Raw genomic sequence first — 19829 nt, forward strand, 5'->3', positions numbered from 1 at the left:
AGTCCGTCTGGTCTTTGCACATGCGCAGTCATTCCGCATATCAAAGTCTGATATCTCGATCATTTTACAGATGTTGATTGATTATAAAGGGAAAAGGATAGTTTTCGAGGGTTTTTAAGAGTGTGCTAAAGCCATCTGAAGTGATGTTTAATCGAAATATTTTTTCATTAAAAAATGGCATCTAAGAATTTTCAGCGTGTGCTTTCTCGCCTCTGACGTCACAATCCAATATGGTGAGCACCCAGGAGCCTTAAAATCACTACCTCGATAATTGCAGATTTAATTAATCAGTCGTTTTATGTAAAAAGTGCGTGATTTATTAAAAAAACTGATCCCTGATCACTTCACGGTCGTGCAGCGAAAATTACGTGACACTCCACAAAAAGAATTAATGCTACCACATGTACTTTATTACCCCGCTGTGATTCAATAGCGTTGTGTACATATACTGTGCTAGAGCTTGATCGTTATTAGTTGTATGAATAGTCTATCGAAGTGTCTTACGTTCGATCGATAGCCATAATATTCCCTGCAGATATAACTACGTGGAACAGTGAACTCTGAGGGACGACGACCTTATAAAACAGCGCAACTATTGGCACTAGAATCATGAAACAGCTCATTTTGTGTCACAAGTTTACGAGGAATAAAATTTTTTGTGCTGTATTCTAATTTTAATGTCAATGGTTGAATGAATTTCAGAGACCCAATAAATTAAAATATTTTATCTTAAAGATTACACTTTCTTTTTTTTCTTCTAGTTTCAATTTAGCCATAATTTAATATTTAAAAAAATTTCAGCATTAAATCTTTAGCAAATTCTTCTCGTTCATATTGCAGATAATAGAAAAAAATATCAAGAAATATACATATATATATAAATAAAAAATATATACGTATAATATATCTGTATCCAAAAAGTTGATAAAGTTTCGGTATCAAGTTTTTTACTATCAATCATATGAAGTATTTTGAAAATATTGTGACTCGACTTAAAGTGACTTTCAGGCTGTCTTTACTCTTTATTATCTGTAAAATTGCTATTATACCTGTTTCGCCATCTGTATATTAACAACAGAAAATGCAAAGAAAGTATCTAATAATAATATGAATTTGTAATCTTTTAAAGAATCATATTTTTAAATACCCTAAACTTAACACATTATGATATTTCTAATATATGCAGGAAAATATTAATATTTTAAAACAAGGTTTAAGAATTTATTAATAATTAATATTTTATATTATCAAAGTGTTGCTGGTAAACTAGAATACTGCAATTTTGCATGGATATTATATGGATTGTAAAAGAGAGAGAAAAGAAGAGAAAGAGAAAGAGAACGAGTTTGAATATTTCAGAAACAAATTAATATCACTTTATATTATATATTCCTACATATAAAAATGTAGATTAATTTATTTATTGCAACGGAAGATTTAATGATAAAATAATATGATAAATAATAAAAAGAAAAGAGGGAGGGAGAGAATTATATCAGAAAATTCCAATCAATTCTCTCTTATCGAATAATTTCATTTGAAGTTAAATCATGTCGAATTAATGCGTAGTTTACGATTAAAAGATCAAAGGTATCTCACGAGGAATATTATCAAAATAGCGCACCTCCAGAATACGTTTAATGATTAATAATGGCTCTCTAAAGAGGGTTTTAAAAAAGATGCGCGTGCATATGCGCTCGGAGGCGTGCTCCATTTTTAAATCGTTCCACCAGGAATCTGCAGACCGCCGACGCCGACGGCGGTGACTGTCAGTAGGCCGGCGTCATGTCTGCTATTATTCGATGAGCCACGAGAGAATCGGGCTCAGTCGCGTGATAAACGTGGAACATCCAGGTAGGTGGGTGCCTGCACGATCATCAAAGCTTGACGCATCCTCGGGCGCGCGCAAGAGATCAGCTTTTTTTCGTCGGATTTATCTAAAGTGTCGTGTCGATCGAAAAAAAAATTATTTTCTACTCTATACTCTCGATTATGTAAACAAAGTTCGACAAAATTAATTCTTCACTCTTAATTTTTACCTAATTTTTAAAATATTTTATACGACACATATAGGTGTATATGTAAAAGTGTGTGTGAAAAGAATATAATGTAATATACTGTAATGTATTCCATGTTTAGTGCTTCTCTTATAAATAATATACGTAAAACTTGCTATAAATAATAGTGCGCGTATGCTGCTTTCAAGCTCTCGAAGAAGATTAAGTTAATCATTGCAGTACGTATATTTCTGGATAATTATTTTCTGAATTTGTTGTGCCTAATTCGTCTGACATATTTCTGCTTTTATTGAATTAGTTTAAAATTATTGGTGCGTAAGTACGTCCCGATGCGCAATTATCTGTACACCCAATGGCCATTAGTAGACCGAGACCACCGTTAAATCTCGAACACTATAATGCTTACTCCTGCTCTGAATAAAAAGTATTTCGCACACGTGGGTGTTTCCCAACATTCAGAATAGAGATTTCACTTACTATCTCATAGATCTTTTTTCTCGACATGTCAGAATATAACTACTCAACGAGTAGTTAAAACCGCCTTGATTTTGTTCATAAAATAATTATAGTGCACAGTTAAGTTATTTTTATCAAGGTATTTAATATTTATAGAGAAAGATTACCAAAGAAATTCATATAAGCAACAAATTATAAAATAATAAAAAAAATTTCTGCAAGTTTTAATCATAGCATTCAATTAATATAAAAATACAACTATATTGTCGGACAAATTAAAAAGTACAACAAACTTGCAATAAAATTGCAGTAAAAATATTCATATTATTGAATAAATTAAAAAAAAAATGATTAAATGCGATATTTCGTTGATAAATCAATATATAGTAATTTAATAGTAAAGCCATTATACAGATTTCCTCTGATGTGATGTAATTAAGAAACAGTTTAATGTTTTTCTAAACGTGTGATTGTCCTCACCAACTTTGGCATTGGAAATTCATAAATTTATATGTTCGAGCAATCGTTGAATTTTGTCTCTTGTTGTCAAACAATCGATGTATAACAGCTCATAAATATATATTTATTATGGTCCATAATTACATCTCATACTTAACCGCAAATGTGGCTATGATGATTCTTGGTCAATGACAATCGCGGTTGAATGTGGTTTTAATGTTAATAAATCAGATGGCCACATTTAATGCCAAATGTGTGGTATAAATATGTATCCGTGAATTCATGCAGCAATAAGGAAACCGAAAATGAGTTTACGCTGGATTCACGAGAATCTAGAACCACCAACATGCGACGAGGAATGCAGCGATATCGACGATAGTTGCAGCGACGATAGCTATGATACAGAACTATCCCTTCAGGAAGACGATGATATAACGGAAAACGAGAAAAAAATCGCTCGCGATGTCCGGAAGAAGAGAGAAACTAGAAGACCTCCGACCACGACCGTCACCTTCGACGGGAACGGGTATAATCATCGGGATATATAATTAAATCAAAAATACGAGTCACACACACACATACAATTAACGATTCCTATTCTGCACATTTAAGAGTTTAATTGAAACATATCTAAAAATGTTAAGTATGGAAATTATCGGCTAATCTGCAAAGAATAATTATAGTTAACTTTGATGCATATCCGTTGCATTTCATCCACGAGTTTCCTCGAAACGTGTAATTTGCATAAATGAACGAATTAGCATAATTAATGGAACAAGGTAAAATGTCTAGTCGTCACTAGATGCACGGCGAATGTGTTTGTCTATCTATTGTCATTACATAGTCGCCCTTCAACGTTATAACGTACATTCATTGATCACTTGACTCGATTAACTTTATGCTCCATATCGCCACAGGGTCAGCAGATGCATTAGGTGTAGTTTGTGTTATTAACGATACGAACGAGCACAGTGTCATCGCGGTATCGCGATTACAATTTCCCATGAATTCAGCAACGTTCTCGCCTTAACACGACGTGCGAAATTATGATCGACATTCTGACTGAATTTGACGAGATGCAATTTGCATCTTTCGAATAGAAACGAATTGTCATCCTGCTCGCAAGTGTAAAAAAGAATTATCTTTTTTCCTATCTTTCCATTAGAAGAAATATTTTGCATTGCACAAAAAAAATTTTTTTAGAATATCCAAATAATATAGCTAAGAAAATAATTAATAAATATTAATTTGAGCGATTTAATGATTTACTTTAATAGATAATACGTATCCTGTCTTAATAAGAGAGACATCTTGAAAATATATATTACAATAATTGCAGCAATAAATAAATGATAAATAAGAATGATACAGCAATAAATAAAAAGAATAGAAATGACATTAAATAAAAATTAATTGATTGAACATATCTCTTTTTTGTAAATTACTTAAAAAAAAGTTTACAAAAAATTTAAATTTAAAAATTTAATTAATTTTTTTTTTTAACAAAATTTTAGACATTTATAAATTACATTTTCTGATAAATAAGATAAAAAAACGCTTTGTTCGTGAATATAACGTCTCTAGTGTAATGTTTATTTTCGCATGGAAGTGAATTTTGTTTACACAGAAGGTTTATTGGGCACGGCTCGTATACGAAGCCATGTAAAATTAACCGCTTTAACGCATTTTTTCTGATGACGACGGCCGAGTTGTTCGCGTAACTCTCGAACAAAGCCTATTGACATTTCGTTTCCTCCCCTCGAGAATCGGTTTAAAATTAACGAAGTGCACGAGAGCGTTTATAGTATAGTGTGATGCGCTTCATTCACGAGGCTTGCTGACCTGAAAAACCGGCCGACCTATATATTTTCTAGCATCTATATAACAGCGTAAATATACTTCACGAAGACGAAGACAATTCCAACAACTAACAGCTTAAGAGGCATAATATATTTAAAAAATCGAAAAAAATGTCATATGAAATATTAATACACACATATTTCACGCGGAAATTCTGTTAAATATACGTGAGAGACTATTACAATTTCTTTTTATTACTAAGAGTATTCCTCTAAGAACGCAATCAATTTTTATCTCTCACGTCATTTTGTTTTATGCCCATTGTAATTATAAAACTAATTTGCCATACCGCTAATGTTCTAATTAACACAATCTTTATAGTTCTCATATACTTGTATTTTTATGTATGTATGTGTGTGACTCCCCATACAGACTCTCCTCACAAACATAGATATTTTTTTAAATTTGTATTTATTTATGCAATTTTTCTATTTTTAAAAAATATGTTCTTGATTTGTATTGCTAATTTTCGATATGCGCATTAATTTTATTTTGTGCGTAATAAAACTTTTTTTTATAAAAAATAGATTCTTTCTTTTTCTTTCTATTATGTAATTACATAAATAATTTATGGGTTACTATGTGCTTGTAATTATAGAACGCCGCGTAACGTCGATCGTAACTTCAAATTACGTAATTATACGCCATATGTAATATGGGATCCCCGACAGCCAGCGAAAAATCCTGTCTATAATTGTCGGATAATAAAATTGTACTGCCGAACGGGGTATCATCTGGCAATTACACCATCGGGACAAGTTCAAGGATTATCTGACAACAAGGAGTCGCACGGTATTCATGTCATGAAATGTTAACCGGAGTGTAATGACGTATAAAACAAAGACCTATAATATGTTATATATGTCACAACTATAATTTATAATTCTATAATTATTATCATCATTATTATTAATAACATTATAAATTATTTTTTTTGTAAGAGCTTATATTTTTGCAGCTTTGCTTCATGTGACGCCGGTATCTTTCGGCGTCATTAGAATACAAAGTATCGAAACAAGGCTTTATTTGGCATTTAATAAAAAAGGACGATTATATGGAGAGGTAAGATATGGATATAAAATATAGAGAAAAAAAAATATATTGTCTAAAAATGTAATGTCTTTCTACGGATTGTTATACGTTATGAAAAAAGCTTTTACTAGCGAGAAAATGGAGCATCGCATATGTTGTGGAACACTATCTATATCCGTAAATTATATATATAGCATTCTATTGTGCCGTGGGTAAAGTTCTACATACAGTTCTATAAAATTATCTTAATAATTCTCTTTTAACCTAATTTTCATAGCACAACAATTTGACAAGACTGATTCTATTTAATAATAAAAATATAATACTCAACATAATTATTACTTTAATAATTATGTTAATTTTTATATTTTTATTATTAAATAGAATTATTTTTATTATTATTTTAATAAGAAAATTATAATTTAATTAGAAAATTATTTTAAAAAATGATTCGGTTTTTTAAGAATAATGTAAATCACTTAAATGTAATATGTAGTTGATAAATCACTTTTTAAAATATTTATTAATGCAAATTTAAAGAAGATGGTTAAAATTGATTGTAAGTCTGACTTGTGTCTCTATATAATTATAATTTTAATTTTAGGTAAATATGACTAATGATAATACCGAATGGGAACAATGGAGTATCGGTTCTTACGATGCATTTCGATCGCGCAAATACGTGCATTATGGATGGTGGATAGGGATAAAAAAAAATGGACGGGCAAAACCGGGACCGAAAACGTCTTGGGGACAAAAAGCAATACAATTTTCCCCTATTCAAGAGGACTAGTCGAAGATTAATCAGAAAGTTTTAGCACACAGACGTGCTTCTTATATTTTATTCATTATAAATTAACTGTTCGGAAAAGGAACAAAGGATGAATAAGTGTTTGAAAAGAAAGATGATGCTGATTAATAAAAAAATCATTCGGACGAGGCACTGATCGAATAGCAACATGTTCCAATAGAATATAATGTTTATTATAACACTGTGTTTCACTCAACAATGGGATAATTTGGGATTGTGCATTCTGCTTGTGCCCTCAAACTGAAACTCTATCGCAAGTCGCAGTTTTTCATTTGCAGTAAATATATATTTATTATTATGCGCCAATCGCGTCGATTCGATACGTTTACAAGCAAGATGATTGCACATACGTGCAACTCAACTCGTTCTGTCGTACATAGCAAATTTTAAAGTAGCTCGCATCTTGCTCGTAACGTATATTCTATATGTAGGATATCAATTTTTCATGTCATCAATTATAGCATATTGTAATTGTATATAATTATACATTATCTCTTTTGTACATCTACATACATTGCATATATATATATATATATATATATATATATATATATAATAAATATGTCAAAATTTCCAAGCAAGAGTTTGTATTGAAACAAGAGATACTTCGACAAAATGTAGCTTCAATGTTTTAATACTCAACTTTGCAAATGTAAAGTGTGCATTTATGCAAAATTAATTAAAGTTAACAGCGCATATATTATATATAAATAACATAATAAAAAATGTAACTGTTAAATTAGTTAGAAATTTTTTTTCTCAATTTTATAAATTATTTAGACAATAAATTATAACAAATATATTATCAATACTATATTATGCATTAATTTTAAATAAATAAATTAATCCTAAATATTAAAAAAATTAAAACAATTTCTTTGTATTGTATATAAAATAATTACTTGGCAAATTTTTTTAAAAGTTTACAAATCATTTGTTTCATGAAAATTGGAGAAATGCAAAACTCTTTGGTGCACACAATCGTAACTATAAGCGTGTCTCAAGTCACAGTCACAGTGAATGCATTATAAATAGTCTTAATTATTTTAAAAGGATATTTGATTATATCTGACTAAAAGTAGATTGTTTCATTAGAGATACTTTGCTTTTTTCATAAAAAGTATTTACGAGCTAACAAAAACGAATTGAAAATGATACACTGGACAATACTTTTAAAAGCTTTACAATATTGTTAAGTAAGAATTGTAATAAAATGCATGATTAAATATACTTTCCAAAATAGCCAAAACAATCACAATTATTTCAAGATTATGTATAGCTGGTTCATAAATTTAATTTAATAATTTAACCTAATTTATTTAATTAATTTGGTTGTTTACTTCTTCTTAGTGTTAGGACTCGTCGACTGAAACACGCTCGATGCTGACATTAAATTCTCAATGTATTGACTCAGAACCTGATTTTCACTTCTCAACTTGAGATTTTCCTCCTTCACACTGTCCACCCTCTGTGATAGATCTAAATAAAGCATATATTTGTATATTAAAAAATACTAATATATATATCCATCTGCAACATTAACTTTTGTTCAATTATGCACGCACCATCTAAAGTATTTTGCAGTTCGAGAACCTGCGCAATCAGTCTAGCTTTCTCCTCCTGTTCATCAGGGCTGATATCTGGATCTAAACCTATAATCAATTTCAATCTTTTAGAATACTGCTTTGATACTATAATCTTATAAAATAAAAAATCAAAGAGTAGAATTATTATAATTTTTTAAATAAAGGAACTAATAGGAACTAAAATTCTGTTTAATAATATTATGTATTATATTCATTTGGATTAAATATAAAATATAAAAATCACGTACATACTTTTTTCTTTGATATCATAAGATATCAATAATAACAATATCACTTACTGTTCGGACTACAGCTTCCATTAGTAAATGTCGATGGAAGAGAATCCATACTACGTCCTCTTCCTAGCGCATCAGATATATGCGAAGCATTGTCTAAGATTTCCTCTTCTGGTATTATTACTATGAATGTGCGAGAAATAATTTTAGCACTATTAGTCCGTAATAAAAATCAAAAAGATCAGAAAGCTACAATCTTCACACAGAACAAACTGCAGTATGCATGAAAGGTGTGAATTATTAAGCATTCCTGAGGATTCAAGCAAAAAACACAATCGGTAAATATAAAAGAAAGAGACAATACTGAAATCTAATATTCAGTGTCGCTTTCATATCGCAAAATCAGGTTTTAAGAAATAGAGAAGACATAGTACCACTCATTGTCAGTGCATAAATTCAATGTGTTAAACTCAGTGTGTTAAACTCACAATCAGTGTGTTAAATATGGCTGATATAATTTTCATGCTCATATCAACAAATACACACAAATGTCAATGTGACAGATAAAAATCAAGCGGATTAAATGAAGCCAAGTAAATGGCGTTAAATAAAGATTTCGGATAAGGTCTTGGCGTGCAAAATAAGTTGGCAATAAATTAGTTAGGTTAGGTTATAATTCATTCGATAGCGGGGATAGCAACAAACAGCTGCCGAGAGACGTCGCACAATGAAGTAACTTCGAGTACTCACCTTGCGGATCATCGTCGGCGAGCGGTATACTATTCATGTCATCCTGCAGTTTGGCCGTCATCGTCGCCGACATTTCGGTACCCAAGAATTATGAAGAACCGCACAACCACACGCAATGCAACTAACGAACTGACAGACTGACGACTGACGACTGACACTGACGTAACCCCCGACCCCACCCCCTCGCGACTGATTTAACTTTATCGATCCTCGGGCGCGAGAGCTAATCGAGATATCGCGATATTTTCTCGCAGCGCTATCGACCTCAATTTTATCGCCTACAAAAGCTGCGCTAAATCAACGATTATAATTAGATAATTTTCTCGTTTATATATCAGATTCCGTTCTCTTTTCACGTAATTTACGCGATATAAAGCTGTAGTTTATCTACCTGCACCGAATAATAGACGCGATGTCGATATTTTTACACATTTTCACACACTTTTACCTGCTTTTACGAAGACGAGAGCACCGACGAGACCGATGATTTTACGACATTAACAAGACTACATATGACCAACATGACTAAAAGAAAATCGCTGAGCGCTACAGTTAGCGCCATCTCGTCCACATTTGGAAGCTGGAAATTATTTAGCCACAGCTTCTCGATACAGTCACATCTTGAGTGCTTCTGTTCGTGCTAATTATCCCAGATAAATACTATACATGTTCAATTATTATCGCTTATCGTGTCAAGTCTTATAAGCAGTCTGTCGGTTTGTTTCAAATCAATAATATTTCAACGGAGAAAATGTTTCCTGTCATTCACTACGTCGAAAGGTTTGTTTTATACAAGTAAAATGAGTAAAAAACAAAAGAATCGCGATGCTGATTTTAAATCTTGCGACAATAAAATTTGCTAATAATTATAAATTGTCTGAAGAGAGCTTAAAACTTAAATCCAGTTTACATAATTTATATTTGATGATAACGCATAGAATTTTATAATTTTATGTCATATAATAATTTTATATATCAATATTATTACGCATACATCAAAATACATATGATATGTATATATATATATATATATATATATATATATATATAAAGCTATATAATAGAGCATAATATAGAATTACATAAAATTTTATCTCGAATGCTTTCTCTGTCGCTATAATTAATTATAAATTGTGTCATAAGTCGAACCGATGCTCTCTTTGCATTTTCATTAACCTTTTTCTGGCGGCGTATATTTTGCGGGTGTCGCGTGACGTCACGTGACGTCACATCGAGACGCACAGCTATGTTCAAACCGGTGGCCATATTATGTACACATTTCCGATTGCCGCTCTTTTCCGCGTCGCCGGTGCTCGGAGTCACACGCACGAAAAACACGTCCGCGTTTTATACTCGTTGTTTATTCGTCGAAAATAATATTCCGCGTTTAAATAATCGGGAGTGCTTACAAAAATATCGGACGTATAATGTAACGTATATAAATAAACGCGTGCGATTGCGGTTAACTGTGTTTTCTCAATTATTATCATTCGTTTCTCGACAATTAGTCATTCCGTTAACCTATATAGCGCAACGCGGTTATGTTCGATCGTGTTGATTCGCGTTGAGAATATTTTTTTTTCCGTGAAATATATCGAAGTTTTATGCGAATATGGAAAGTGTCGAGCTATAATTACAATGTATTGTATTAATTAAGGTATGCGAAATTAATTGGTTTGGTAATTCTTGACTTGATTTACGACGAAAATATATAATGCGAGATATTAAAATGGTTTGTATTCTTTATATTTTTCAGGTGAATAAATGTCGAGAGTGCTGAATAAAGTATCGTATGTTGACTTTTGACTGTGAAATTCCATTGGAAGCATTGGTTAGAAAAGACGACGAAGCAACAATTGGTATAGAAATTTATTTATTAATTATTTTAATTATTTTAATTATTTTAATTATCGTCTAGTTATAATAATTGCATTTTGAGGAATGCATTACGCTTTTTATCTTTTCACAATAAAAAGAAGTAGTATTGAAAAATAGTATTAATATTTTGAGTACTTTATTTAATAAAATATTTAAAATATGTATATATATTTTATTTCTTTCTTTTTATCTCTCTCTCTCTCTCTCTCTCTCTCTCTCTCTCTCTCTCTCTTTCTTTTCTCTTTTTCGTCTGTCTCTTCATATGTTAATCATATCTTATTTAAACACAAGAAATATTATATATAATAAAATTTTTATTTATTTAATACTCATTTGAAGCATTTTATTGAAGCAATTATTAATTTAACTATAGTTTTATAATTAAATTTTAGATTTTATTTAAGTTATTAAGTTGTTACATATATATTATATTAAAATAAATGTAAAAAATTATTTTATATATAAATCTGTATATAATTTATATATAAGCATTATTTACTTTAGAAAAATTTTAAAAATTTACAAAAACTGGAGTTGATCAGTTTGATTTCATAATAAGTATATTCAAATCAGTATTTTCTTTTAAGATAATAATTGTGTAAATTTTTTTTGCAGCATTTGATGATGCGGCAGTGCAGCAGATCAGCATTTGGTAAGTAAATTCAAAATTAAAATTAAAATATATTTACATAACTCATTGTTTATTCTATGATGGTCATTTAATATTTTTGCGTTATATTACTCGTGTCTCATCTCGTGTATTTAAATTAAATGGTAGAAGAGATAAAAATATTATTTGGATTTGCACGTACGCAATTCAATAGTAAATTGAAAGATAAACTCGATTTTATCTTAATATGATTGAAATCTAAAAGTTGTGTAATATTTTTAATCGAGTAAAGATATAAAGATATAAAATTATAAAAATGAGATTTTCTTTATATTATTAAATATTCAAATATTAATTTTATTAATTTCAATTATTAATATTATATTTATATTATAATGAAAAATTATTATTATAAAAACAATATAAAAATAGATAAAATTGATATATCTCGAAATATAAAATTTTTATATTTTCTTAAACAATAAAATTGCAAAATTTAAAACTTCTCATCAGTAATTGACACACAGAAATTGTACTGCCTATTTTATTTCTAAACAATAATCTGATTAATATTTATAAGTTCAATAATTCTTAATTAATGAGGAGCGTGATTTTCTGTATTCTTTATACGAAATCAGTTCAATCTGATAAGAGATCTATAGTCGTGAGTCGCGAAACGAAACCGCGAGCACTTCTCGTGCGATAGCATAACTTCTCAAAGAAGAACTATCTTACTCGTTACTCGAAACTGTAACTTTTGACAAAGTAAACGGCCACACAGGGAGGCGGCGATACAACTTTTGATAGGATCGAAACTCTTGGGAAACTACGAGGCGGACACGTAGAATTGCCTCTGCGTAAAGGACATGAGATTCTTGAAGGCTTTTGTACCTTCAACACTTCTATATGTCTTCCGATGCTCTTGAATAATCCTCTTAGAAGATCTATTAAGTTTCTAAGTTTATAGCTTATGCGTGCTGATCATGCTATTTATGATATATTACTTGCTTGATCTATTTGCTTGAATTAATTTTTTACATGATATCTTACAAGTAAAAATTTATTTAAAATTTTGATATTGGATAATGAAAATTTTTCTATTTCTTTGCAAGAGACTGCAAAAAATCTATTATAAAAAGAAATAATTGATTTATTAGAAGATTTAAGAAATTTGTCAACTGACTCTATCATATCTAAAAATGATATACACATATAAATATTTTTATAAGATTTGCTTACATAGAATGCTGTAGACTGTAGGTCATATATATATTTAATTATCTTGATTTAAAAAAATGTTTCCTTTTATATAACTGATAAATCTTTTCAAATATAAATAATAAATAGATGTTATATATTTGAATAAATCTTTACAAATAAAAATAATAAATAGATGTTATATATCTGAAAAGAATAATTATATAATAGTAATCAATAAAGTGAGAATAAATTTTACTACAATAGAAAAAGTAGCGTTAAAATTAAAAAAATTCATAGAATTATTTTTATTATAATTATTATAAAATTATTATTTTATAACATATAATTATTTTATATAATAATTAATAACATATCAACAACGATTAAATTTACACCATATTGCATTCTAAGACTTTTGTCTCTGATTTTTGTCTCACCAATAGTTTTGCGGGTCAAGAAAAGAAAAAAAAGATTTGAGATTTTTAACGAACAGCTTACTGTAGACTCGGTGTAATTACTGAGCATTTCACAGCTCCGATGGCAGCTTGGCTTTGTTTCTGATGGGATAATTTCGTCTTTAAATTCTGATCTTTAGGGATCAAAGATCCTGGATTCGCTAGCTATAAAAGCAAACGATTTTTTTTATACTGCAGTGATTTTATTTTTAGAAAAGTATCATGAAAAGATTTCATTGCGAAAATATATTCATGTGTGTTTCATTGTGTGTGTTATTTTATAGAAATTCTAATTTAATACTATTCCAATAAACATTGCAAAGATTTATTTAAACAATAGTTTTTTAATACGAAACAACAACACATATCTTTACATATATTTTAGGTATAATATAAATATTTAATATATAATATAAATTTTCTTTTTCTCCTTTTCCTTGTTTTCTACTTTTGCTAATTAAATGTGTTTTTTTACAAGTTGTAAAAATAATATTTGTTGTAAATAACAAGACTTTATGCATATATTATAAGGCTTTGTACATATATGTGCACGCATGCGTGCATTTGTACATTACTGATTTATTATATACATATATGCTTATATTAATAATATAAAAGTTTTCAATTATTATTACTTATTATTATTATTATTACATGGCAATGGAAAATATGGGCATTTCGATACTGAATAAATTATTATATATAAATTATTATTGAATAAATAAATAAAAGCTGCATATTAATCGTAAAGTTTACTACATATAATAAAGATTGCGCATTTTATTTGTTAAAATAAAAATTTTTTTTAAGCGCAATTCTTTTAATTTGCAGTGCAATAATATCCATGCACTCAGCAGAACGATACAAGTTTTCTTTTTGTCTTTTTCGCCGCAATAACGATGGCAAAAAACTCGCGACAAAAAACATCGTCGATTACGTAGGGAAACGCGACGTTAATTGAAAAGTTCCGCACAAAACAAGAAAAAAAGAAGAGAGAAAAATACGGAAAAGAGATATGGGTTCTCGTTTGCAGGAAATACTCGGGAAAATAGGCGGCCGCAGATCTAAAGAGTTGTATTTGCAAAATCGGTCGGAAGAAACTCATATTGCGGCGCATCGCTATTTCCGCCGCTTTGTGTTCAAACTTTTAGTTTATTTCTCGTATATAATACACCTTATAATTTATGGTTTTTCAGGATTTTTTGATAGCGATAAATTACTGTTTATTAATTCTAGAATATATAAAAAAAATATATTATAAAATAGTTGCGTTTTAAACTAAACTAGAACAATTCAAGCGCGCTCTACGCGTGCGCTATTCTTCGGTTTTGTATTAAAAAAAATGATATTAAAAAAAAATAATATAAAGTTTATTTAAACTCGATTAGTTTTTTACAGAAATCAGTTGATTAAAGCGTTAATTTACTAATTAAATTTTAAAATAAAAATATGTTATAAAAATAAAAATAGTAATATGTTGTAAATAATATGTTATAATACCTTATTTTCGATTAATATTTTTTGAGAAATCAGCTGATAACTGTCAAAAATATTAATCGAGTTTAAAGTATTATAACATATTATTTAAAACATATTATATTATTTTAATTTTTATAACATATTATTTTAAAAATTAATTAGCAAATTAACGCTTTAATCAGCTGATTTCTATAAAAAAATATTAATAAAGCGAAAATTTGCTAATAAAATATTTTCTAGCTTACATATTTATATTTATATTGTGTATGTTATAATGCGAAATAATAAGATTATTCTAATATATGTATGCATTTTATTTGTTACAGGTAGCATTGCGATACACAGTGCGATTTACGCGTCGTGTCGGGAGTGCCGTGTAAAATTTCGCGCGTCGGGAGTGCCGTGTAAAGTTTCGCGCGTCGGGAGTGCCGTGTAAAATTTTGCATGTCGGGAGTGCCGTGTAAAGTTTCTGACAATCGTAATTATTCGTGTTTTCGCGAGTGTCGTGAGTGCTACGAAGGACCAAGAGAGGAGGAGGAGGCCCGGGGAGGTATCGGGCGACAGTGGGACAACTGTAAGGTATGCAATATGAAAATATTTTTTCTAAACTGCGTTGTTTATGAGATATTCGACACACCACTGGCGGATCCTGGGGGGAAGGGGGGGTTTGGGGTTAAACCCCCCCCTTGCAAATTAAAAGAAACAGTTTTGCTGAATTTGTTTAAAAAATATAAATAAAGAAAAGCAAACATTAAAGAGCTATCGACGTCAGGATCCGCTAGTGTATATATATAAGTATAAGATACACTGTAAATTATATCTATTACGCATTCAAGGAGTTAAGTATAGATTAAGTCAGACATAGGACGAAATGATGAGATAATTTCGTTGCATGAAAATAATTAGGCGAGAAATTCTTTATATCTATATAATATATATATATATACACTGGCGGATCCTGGAAGGGGGGTGGGGTTAAACCCCCTCTTGTAAATTAAAAGAAACAGTTTTGCTGAATTTGTTTAAAAAATATAAATAAAGAAAAACAAACATTAAAGAGCTATCGACGTCGTTGATCCTGGAATAAAAGCTAATCATGAAACTAAAAATATTAAATAAAATAATTTTGCAAACCTCCCCCCCCCCCCATTATCGAGGTCAGGATCCGCTAGTGCGACACACACATATGTATATATATAATTTGAATATTTTGTTTTCAGATCAATGTGCTGTGTATTACAACTCCGCTATTGTACGTATCGGTGAGTGAGAAATTGTTTATTTTATAATATTTCTATAGCGGTAATATGGAGGTGTATATAATATGTTGAAAATATTTAAATATATAGTAACATTTTAAATAATATGTTATATAATATTTTATATTCGCGATTAATATTTTTTGACAAAAGTCTGGTAATTGTCAAAAATATTAATCAAATTTAAAATATTATAACATTTCTTTCTAAAAAGGCTTGTTAAATCGATTCTCGCAAGTATTGTTGCATCTTTTCCGCGATGCTGATTGACTGTTTCGATTCGCATTGTGCGTTATATTCGTAGCATCGAAAGGCTGTCATCGCGAGGGTTAGTAGTTTAACAGTTTGTTCAAAATAAAATAAAATAAAACAATATGTTTGAAATAATATGTTACAATACTTTATCCGCGATTAATATTTTTTGACAGAAATCAGCTGATAACTGTCAAAAATATTAATCGAGTTTAAAGTATTATAATATATTATTTAAAACTAATATTCTTTATTTTATTTAATTTTATTTTGAACAAACTGTCAAACTGCTACCCTCGCGATGACAGCCTCTCGATGCTACGAATATAACGCAAATCTTAACAGTCAATGAGCATCGCGGAAAAACGACAATAATAAACTTCGATATATGCGAGTATCGACTTTACATATCTTTTTTTAGAAAAGATACCGTTCTAGAAAATAAGAATTATAATATCCAGCATTTACCGCATTAAATTAATAGTAATATATTTATTTTTGAGTAAACATATTTTGTTATGTTTTTCACTATAATTCTACATGAGATTTATCAACAAATATTGACGTGTAATTTAAAAATAACAATGATATACTATATTTAAATCATATTTTTATTTTCTGCAATTTTTCAGAACTTTATTTATTTATAAGTAATTTAGGAAATTGATATTTTGGAATAACAGTTATTTTGAAATATTTGTGTAATGTAATATTCATCTTTTTAACCCATTTTATTATTTTTGGAATATTGCGTGTCCATGTCAACTTCTTATGGATGTTTACCGAATATCCTACGAATTTTTTACAAGAGATATTGTATGGAGTAAATACGGACCAAGTACTGGCCCAAACTAAGAGGATGTATACTTTCGTTTTCAAAATGCACTCTTTCGTACGTTCATTAGAGTCGAGAATTTACCTGGCGGCGTAGTACTCGTTTTTTCTTCCTTGTATTTTTTGTTTTCTACTAGAACATAAGCGCGCCATTCCACGATTTTATATAAAAAAGAATGATATTTTTATATAAAGTTTGTTTAAACTTGATTAATATTTTTTGACAGAAATCAGTTGATTAAAGCGTTAATTTGTTAATTAAATTTTAAAATAATAATATGTTATAAAAATTAAAACAGTAATATGTTTTAAATAATATGTTATAATTCTTTAAACTCGATTAAAATTTTTGACAGTTATCAGTTGATTTCTGTCAAAAAATATTAATTGCAGTAAGTCATTATAACATTATTTATAACATATTACTATTTTAGTATTTTTAACATATTATTCTTTTAAAATTTAATTAGCAAATTAACGCTTTATTAATATTTTTTAACATACATCAGCTGATTAAAGCGTTAATTTGTACTAATAAAATTTTAAAATAATATTATGTTATAAAAATTAAAATAATATATGTTTTAAATAAAAAATGTTATAATACTTTAAACTCGATTAATATTTTTTGACAGTTATCAACTGATTTCTGTATCATTCTTTTTAACATAAAATCGTAGCGCGCGCTTGTGTTCTTCTAGTCCCTTTCTAAAAAAAACATGTTAAGTCAATTCTCGAAAGTCTCGAAGTATTGTTGCCTCTTTTCCGCAATGCTGATTGGCTCTCTGTCAATTCGCGTTGTGTATTATATTCGTAACATCGAAAGGCTGCCATCGCGAGGGTTAGCAGTTAGCAGTTTGACAGTTAGTCCAAAATAAAATAAAATAAAATAATAATATGTTTAAAATAATATTTTATAATACTTTAAACTTGATTAATATTTTTGACAATTATCAGCTGATAACTGTCAAAAATATTAACCGAATTTTAATTAAATATTATAATATATTATTTTAAACATATTATTATTTTATTTAATTTTATTTTGGACTAACTGTCAAACTGCTAACCATCGCGATGACAGCCTCTCCATGCTACGAATATAACGCACAACGCGTATTAAGACAATTAATCAGCATCGCGGAAAAGAGACAACAATACTTGCGAGAATCGACTTAACATGTTTTTTTTATAAAAAAAGAGTAGAACGACACAAGTGCGCGCTACGCCACTTCTCGATATATAAAAAAAAATGTTTTTATATAAAGTTTGTTTAAACTTGATTAATATTTTTTGACAGAAATCAGATGATTAAAGCATTAATTTGCTAATTAAATTTTAAAATAAAAATATGTTACGAAAAATAAAATAATATTTCACCGAGAGAATTTTCTCTTAGAATTTACCCTGAAAATCATGGTAATCATGGGACAATATGGTATGAAAAGAATTTTAAAAATATGTTTGATTAAGTTTACCATACTTTTAATAAATTTTACTATACTTTTAGTAAAATTAATCAAACATATTTTATATTTTGTGATAGATATTATTTTTTATTCTGATAAATATTAATTAGATAAATTCTCATAAAATTCTTTCCATATCATATTGTCCCTCGATTATCATGATTTTCAGGATAAATTCTAGGAGAACATTTTTTCTGTGTATGAATAATATGTTATAATGCTTTAAATTTAAATAATATTTTTTGACAGAAATCAGCTGATAACTGACAAAAAATATTAATCGAGTTTAATATTTTATTTGAAACATTTTATTATTTTATAATTTGTATTACATACTATTATTTTAAAATTTAATTAACGAATTAACGTTTTAATCAGCTGATTTCTGTCAAAAAATATTAATAAAATTTCATGTTAAAAAGAATGATACAGAAATCAGCTGCTGTCAAAAAATATTAATCGAGTTTTAAGAATTATACAACATATTATTTAAAAGATATTATTATTTTATAACAAATTATATTAAAAATTAATTAATTAACGCTTTAATCAGCTGATTTCTGTCAAAAAATATTAATAATACGAAAATTTGCTAAATTAATTTTAAAATTATAATATGTTATAAATATGAAAATAGTTATATGTTTTGTATATGATAATTTATATAATAAACGTTTGAACTTTGAATTCAAAAATTAAGGGCGGTGTAAGTCGTAGAACATTTTCTTTGGGCGCGTTTTAAAGATCTCTTAGACCTACAAAATGAGCCGTTAAAAAATGCTCTACGACTTACGAAGGCCTTAATTGTAAGTTTAAAATAAGTAACAGAAAAAGCAATAAAGAAAAACAAAAAAGATACAAGAAAGAAAAACGAGTGCTATATATCGCCAGATAAATTCTTGAATACACATACACACACATACACACATATATATAAGTTTTAATTAAAACTTAGGAAATTCAGTTTTACATTTATCTTTTTAATAATTATATACGATCTACTATATAATGAAGATTTCGCTCTCTTATTCTTTAATCAATATTAAATCACGTGTGTTTTAAAAATTCTGAATTTCATTAATGGTGACGAATAAACACCTGCTGTGCATTATTTACATCAACGAAGGGCTTCTATCAGAGGTCTGACAACATGGAAGGGAAACGTGAAGCCACCTGCGCGTTATT

The 19829-nt window shown here is 28.8% G+C and overlaps 2 protein-coding genes and 1 long non-coding RNA gene across 6 annotated transcripts; 2 read left to right on the forward strand and 1 right to left on the reverse strand.

The window, feature by feature from the left end:
- Window positions 1-1717: 1717 nt before the first annotated feature.
- LOC145945162 (fibroblast growth factor 1) lies at window positions 1718-6648 on the forward strand. Of its 3 annotated transcripts, none has more exons than XM_083053990.1 (5): window positions 1718-1854; window positions 3222-3459; window positions 5392-5585; window positions 5752-5855; window positions 6430-6648. In XM_083053990.1, exons 1-5 carry the CDS (start codon window positions 1803-1805, stop codon window positions 6616-6618), a joined length of 777 nt encoding a protein of 258 aa, XP_082910116.1. In that variant the 5' UTR covers window positions 1718-1802; the 3' UTR covers window positions 6619-6648. The 3 variants fall into 3 exon arrangements, with proteins under 3 accessions (XP_082910116.1, XP_082910121.1, XP_082910126.1); XM_083053995.1 differs by having other exon boundaries at window positions 1830-2236; XM_083054000.1 differs by lacking the exon at window positions 1718-1854 and adding an exon at window positions 2245-2455.
- A 139-nt stretch (window positions 6649-6787) lies between these two features.
- Window positions 6788-9458, reverse strand: LOC145945177 (uncharacterized). Its single transcript, XM_083054006.1, has 4 exons — window positions 9209-9458; window positions 8522-8641; window positions 8202-8288; window positions 6788-8115 (listed from the first exon to the last, which is right to left on the reverse strand). The coding sequence occupies exons 1-4, from the start codon at window positions 9279-9281 to the stop codon at window positions 7973-7975; spliced, it is 423 nt and encodes a 140-aa protein (XP_082910132.1). The 5' UTR covers window positions 9282-9458; the 3' UTR covers window positions 6788-7972.
- A 453-nt stretch (window positions 9459-9911) lies between these two features.
- On the forward strand, window positions 9912-16172 carry LOC145939565 (uncharacterized). Of its 2 annotated transcripts, none has more exons than XR_014425846.1 (5): window positions 9912-9988; window positions 10965-11067; window positions 11702-11738; window positions 15161-15409; window positions 16051-16172. It is a non-coding gene; the product is annotated as an uncharacterized LOC145939565 (long non-coding RNA). The 2 variants fall into 2 exon arrangements; XR_014425844.1 differs by lacking the exon at window positions 9912-9988 and adding an exon at window positions 10529-10865.
- The last annotated feature ends 3657 nt before the right edge of the window (window positions 16173-19829 follow it).

This window comes from Prenolepis imparis, unplaced genomic scaffold, assembly GCF_030444845.1.
Source record: "Prenolepis imparis isolate NDT839.2.m4 unplaced genomic scaffold, iyPreImpa1.0 SCAF_1, whole genome shotgun sequence".
Lineage (NCBI taxonomy): Eukaryota > Metazoa > Arthropoda > Insecta > Hymenoptera > Formicidae > Prenolepis > Prenolepis imparis.